General features: G+C 37.3%; 1 protein-coding gene across 1 annotated transcript; it reads left to right on the top strand.

The window, feature by feature from the left end:
• Positions 1-2,280: 2,280 nt before the first annotated feature.
• Positions 2,281-3,337, top strand: LOC103206653 (olfactory receptor 145-like). The gene is given in 2 exon segments (XM_007952149.2): positions 2,281-2,351; positions 2,353-3,337. Coding segments are annotated over 2 exon segments (1,008 nt in total). The 5' UTR covers positions 2,281-2,328.
• Positions 3,338-4,896: the final 1,559 nt, after the last annotated feature.

The raw sequence follows: 4,896 nt of genomic DNA on the forward strand, positions 1-4,896 counted from the left end.
AATTATTATGTATATACAATATAGAAAATTGGAGAGATTTCAATGAAGCATCATTAAATTACAAAGCAAGAGGTTGAAAATTAGATGCTTTGTAATTTAAGGGTAAAATCCCTACAAAAATAAAAAACTGGGACAATGGGTGCTAGGTTATACACACAAATAAATGGAGGTTATGGGATGGAGGGAACTGAGAAGGAAACAAAAGTGCTGAGAATAAAGGGGAAATATTGGTTCTAAAAGAATATGAAATGTTATAGATGATATTATCATGTATACTTAGTGGTAAAATTAAATCTGTAGATGAGCATTTAGGTTTTTTCCATATTTTGGCTATTGTGTTTAGTGTTGCAGTGAACACTAGTGTACATCTCTTTGTGTTCCTGTTGGGTATGTACCTAGGAGTGGGAATGCTGAGTCATATGGTAGATTAAATTTTTCTGCATCCTTTTTAACTTTTGTTATTTTTTGCATAATTTTGGTATCTTAGCCATCCTGTTGGGAGTAAAATGGCATCTTATTGTGATTTTATTTTGCATTTCTCTAATGGTTAAAGATGTTGAGCATCTTTTCATGTGTTTGTTTTGGCCATTTGAATATCCTCTCTGGTGAAATGTCAATAGGAAATTGTGTGTGTATATGTAATATATTTTTAAGAGGTATTTAAAATAAGTTACTAGCTGTGTGTTATGACTTATACCTAAAAGTCAAACAAGTACTAAGAGAAAGAGAAGAGCAATTTCTATCTCCTTTGTGCTGGAGGAACATGAAATCCCTGAGGTAAAATTTTGAGTAGAATATTGAGTGCCTAAAGGCACCATGGTAAAAACCATCTTTATCCGTTTATAAATAGTTCCATAATTTTCTGTCCTAAAGGATTTGAATTATGAGAGGGCTCTAAGGAAAGCCTCTATATCAAGCCCCTGAGACCTTGAAGCTGGGAATAAAATAATTCACATGATGCTACCTGTAATTAAGTTGAAAAAAAAGAGTTCTGCTCTTTCTTCTTCTTCTTTTTTTTTTAGCAGTTTAATGATTACATCTGGGCAAAATCATAATTAAAAAACATAATCTTTAATTAACTGATCATCATAGCAAGTAAAGACTGAGATTTATAAATGCCCTGGGCATCTTCACACAAAAGGAGGGACTTTAGTTCAGGAGTCTTAACTTCTCTATCAGCAGAGGTCTTTCTCTTTGGAGAACAATAGTGGAGAAGAAACCACAGGTACAGTGGTTTTTCGACAGAAAGGAGGGTGAGCACTGAATATTTTTGTTACAACCCTTTTCAAAACCCATACCCATGGAAAATAATGGATCTCTATGCTTTAACCTCTCTGGTTCTGAGGTACAGATTATCCCAAATGGGGTCTATTAAAGGATTAGTATGGGAGGAAAGTAGAGGTAAGAAGTAGTGCTAAGATTACAAGGTTTGCAGTGTTTCCAGTCTGACTTCTCATAGCATTTCCTAGGAAGGAGATTTGGGATCTACCTGATTTACTGACTCTCTTGTCATGTATCTTTGGGAAGCCAAAGGCCTCTGTGAGTCTCCTAACTCTACCACCACCAGCACCAGTTGTCATCAAGTCGATTATGACTCATGGTGACTCCATGAGTACAGAGTAGAACTTCACTCTGTAGAGTTTCCAAGGCTTTGAACTTTTGGAAGCAGATCACTAGGCCTTTCTTCTGAGGCACCTCTCAGTGGATTCAAACCACCAAACTTTCATTTTGTAGTGTTTGAGCTACCCTAAGACTCTTTCCCTAACTCTGTAATGGCCGTAGAGTGTTTATGGTCACCTTATTCAGTGTCCAGCATGTATCAGTGGTCAGCACAGTGTACCTAAAGTTTGGTGAGTAAAGAATGTTGCTACTGTTATGTGTTATTGCATCTATTCTGACTCAGAGTGAGCCAGTAAAATAGAGTAGATCTTCCCTATAAGGTTTCCTAAGCTATATTATTTATTGAAGGAGCTCATCAGGTCTTTTGTACCATGGAGCGACTGGGGGATATAAACCACTGACCTTTCAGTTAGCAGCCACTTAACCACTGTGGCACTAGGGCTCCTGAGTAAAGAGTGACCAATATAAATTGGAGTTAGGGAGGGAATAGAAAGCATTAGTGACAGACAGAAGCAGAGAAAAGATGATACATCACTGCACTTCTTCGCCTTTTGATCCATTTCTCCTAGTATTATGCATTGCTTGGTTAAGCTTCCATATAACTGCCCTTCTTGTCCAAGAAGAGCCTGAGTCAGCTCTCTTAATGGTTAAACCCCAGAACAGTCTCTGGGATTCTCAGCTCCATGAAGGAGTTGGGTTTAGGATTGCATGGGAAATCTGGGTTCTACCTCATTTAGCTTTACTCTTCTGTTTTCATAGATCCTGCTGGAAGAGAATGGACTTTGGAAACAGTTCCTTAGTGACTGAGTTTATCCTTATAGGTTTAACAGAATATCCAAAGATCCAACTTCCCCTCTTCTTCTTCTTCCTAGGAATCTACATTGTCACTGTGGCAGGTAACCTGGGATTGATCACTCTAATTGGACTGAACTCTCACCTTCACACTCCTATGTACTACTTCCTCTTTAATTTATCCTTTATTGATCTCTGTTACTCTTCTGCCATCACCCCAAAACTGCTGGTAAACTTTGTATCAAAGATAAACACCATCTCATACTCAGGGTGCATGACTCAGCTCTTTTTCTATTGCTTCTTTGTGAATGCTGAGTGTTATGTGCTGACAGTGATGGCCTATGATCGTTATGTGGCCATCTGCAAGCCACTGCTCTACACAGTTACCATGTCCCTTCAGGCCTGTTCTCTGCTGGCTCTGATTGTATATGTGGGGGCCTTTGTTGTTGCTTGGGCTCACACTGGATGCATGCTGAGGCTGACCTTCTGTGATGCTAACACCATCAACCATTATATGTGTGATATCCTCCCCCTGCTAGAGCTCTCCTGCACCAGCACTGAAGTCAATGAACTAGTGGTTTACGCTGTTGTAGGCTTTGATGTTGCTGTACCCAGCCTCACCATCATTGTCTCTTACACTTTCATTCTTTCCAGTATCATCAACATTAACTCCAGGGAAGGAAGGTCCAAAGCTTTCATCACTTGCAGCTCACATTTAATTGCTGTTTGTGTATTCTTTGGATCAGGGGCATACATGTACCTCCATCCTTCTTCTATTTTGTCCATGAACCAGGGAAAAGTGTCCACTGTGTTCTATACCATTGTCATGCCCATGCTCAATCCTCTGATCTATAGCTTCAGGAACAAGGACGTTAAATTTGCCTTGAAAAAAAGCTTGGGTAGAAAAACAATTTCCCTGAGCTGAAGCAATATTAATTATTGTAAGAGAATACAGGATTCTCTATAATTGTTTCCCCTCATTACAGAGTTTTCTTTAAATAGAAAGAAATGAAGTATAAAAGAAATAACATTTGATTTGGTATCAGAATGACTGGGTTGAAAGCTTTGCAAAAAAGGGCATAATGTTTCTTTATGGACTTACTGGGAAGAATAATTTATTACTAGTGAAAGTGGGTAGCCCCATATTGGGGCCTAATAGTTGTAGAAATAATTCCTTAATTCTCTTTTTTCCTTCTTTCTTTCCTTTCTCCCATCCTTCCCAGTATCCCCTCCTTGCATTTTAGAGGAATTTTCCATACTTTTTTTTTTTTCAAATACATTTACTAGTTTATTAAATAGTCTGGTTATGGAAATAATTCCTTCAAAGATAAGATAGAGGTCACATTCAAACTTCAGTCCTATACGTTTGATAATATAATTCTACTTGGAATTCTGCACAGATATCTGGATTCATCATGTGAAAATTAAAGTTATAACAGCACCACCACCCTACCAAACTCACTTTCCCTGCAGTAAATGTCACCAACATCTATCTAATTGCTCAAACCCCAAGCCAATGGCTTTCTTGATTTTTCTCTCTCTGTTTCTCCTCCACACCTAATTCATTAAGTGTTGACAATTCTTGCTCTCCTTATTGCCACTGCTTTGACCCAGGGCATTATCATTTCTCATTTGATCTGCTCTCACACTTTAGAATTCAATTTCCACACTGCAACTTGAGTGCAATTTTTCCATGTTTCCAATAAGATCTACTTTGACTCGGTTCACTTTATTGCCTTTAACATAAAACTAAAATTTTCAATATGAGAAACATAACTCTTAATAGTTTGACACTATTCATCTCTCCATCTGAGTCTTCTGACACTACCCACCATTTTTTCCAGCTATGGTCTTGTTCCCTTGTGCAATTTTCTACAAGCTCTTCACTATAATACTTTCACCTACCCTCTTTCTTTGTCCAGATCAGTGTATCCATTGTGCACATATTGGGTTTACCATACCTCAGGAAAGTCTTTCCTGGAAAGAAAGACAAGACTAAATGACCTTTAGATATATTCTTGCAACATTCTGTGCCCCCTGTTTTGGTACACATTCTAGTATTTTGAAATTTATTTTCGTCTTAAATGTCTCCCCCACTAGACTATGGACAAAAACTATATCTTGTTCACTATTCCATCTGTTAAATGTAGTATCTGGTATCTGGGTTAGAACAACTGATTAATAAATATTACATTTACTTAACTTAAAAGGAAATTTTAAGAGACTCATTTGTAGGAAAATTTCCGTTTAATTAAAAAAAATGTGCTGTGTAAGAAAGACATTTTCCAATTTAGCTTTGAACTCATATAACACAATAATAATAATAATAATAAAATAATAAAGACAAATATCCTACTTAAAATTAAAAAAAAAAAAAGAGAGAGAGAGAGACTACACCAAATGCTGGTGAGGACAGGGAGAAACTGGATCTCTCCTACATTGCTGGTGGGTATGTAAAATGGTACAGCTTCTCGGAAGAGTCAG

This window comes from Orycteropus afer, unplaced genomic scaffold, assembly GCF_000298275.1.
Source record: "Orycteropus afer afer isolate SDZICR_OR568_19922 unplaced genomic scaffold, OryAfe1.0 scaffold00325, whole genome shotgun sequence".
NCBI classification, from domain to species: Eukaryota; Metazoa; Chordata; class Mammalia; order Tubulidentata; family Orycteropodidae; genus Orycteropus; species Orycteropus afer.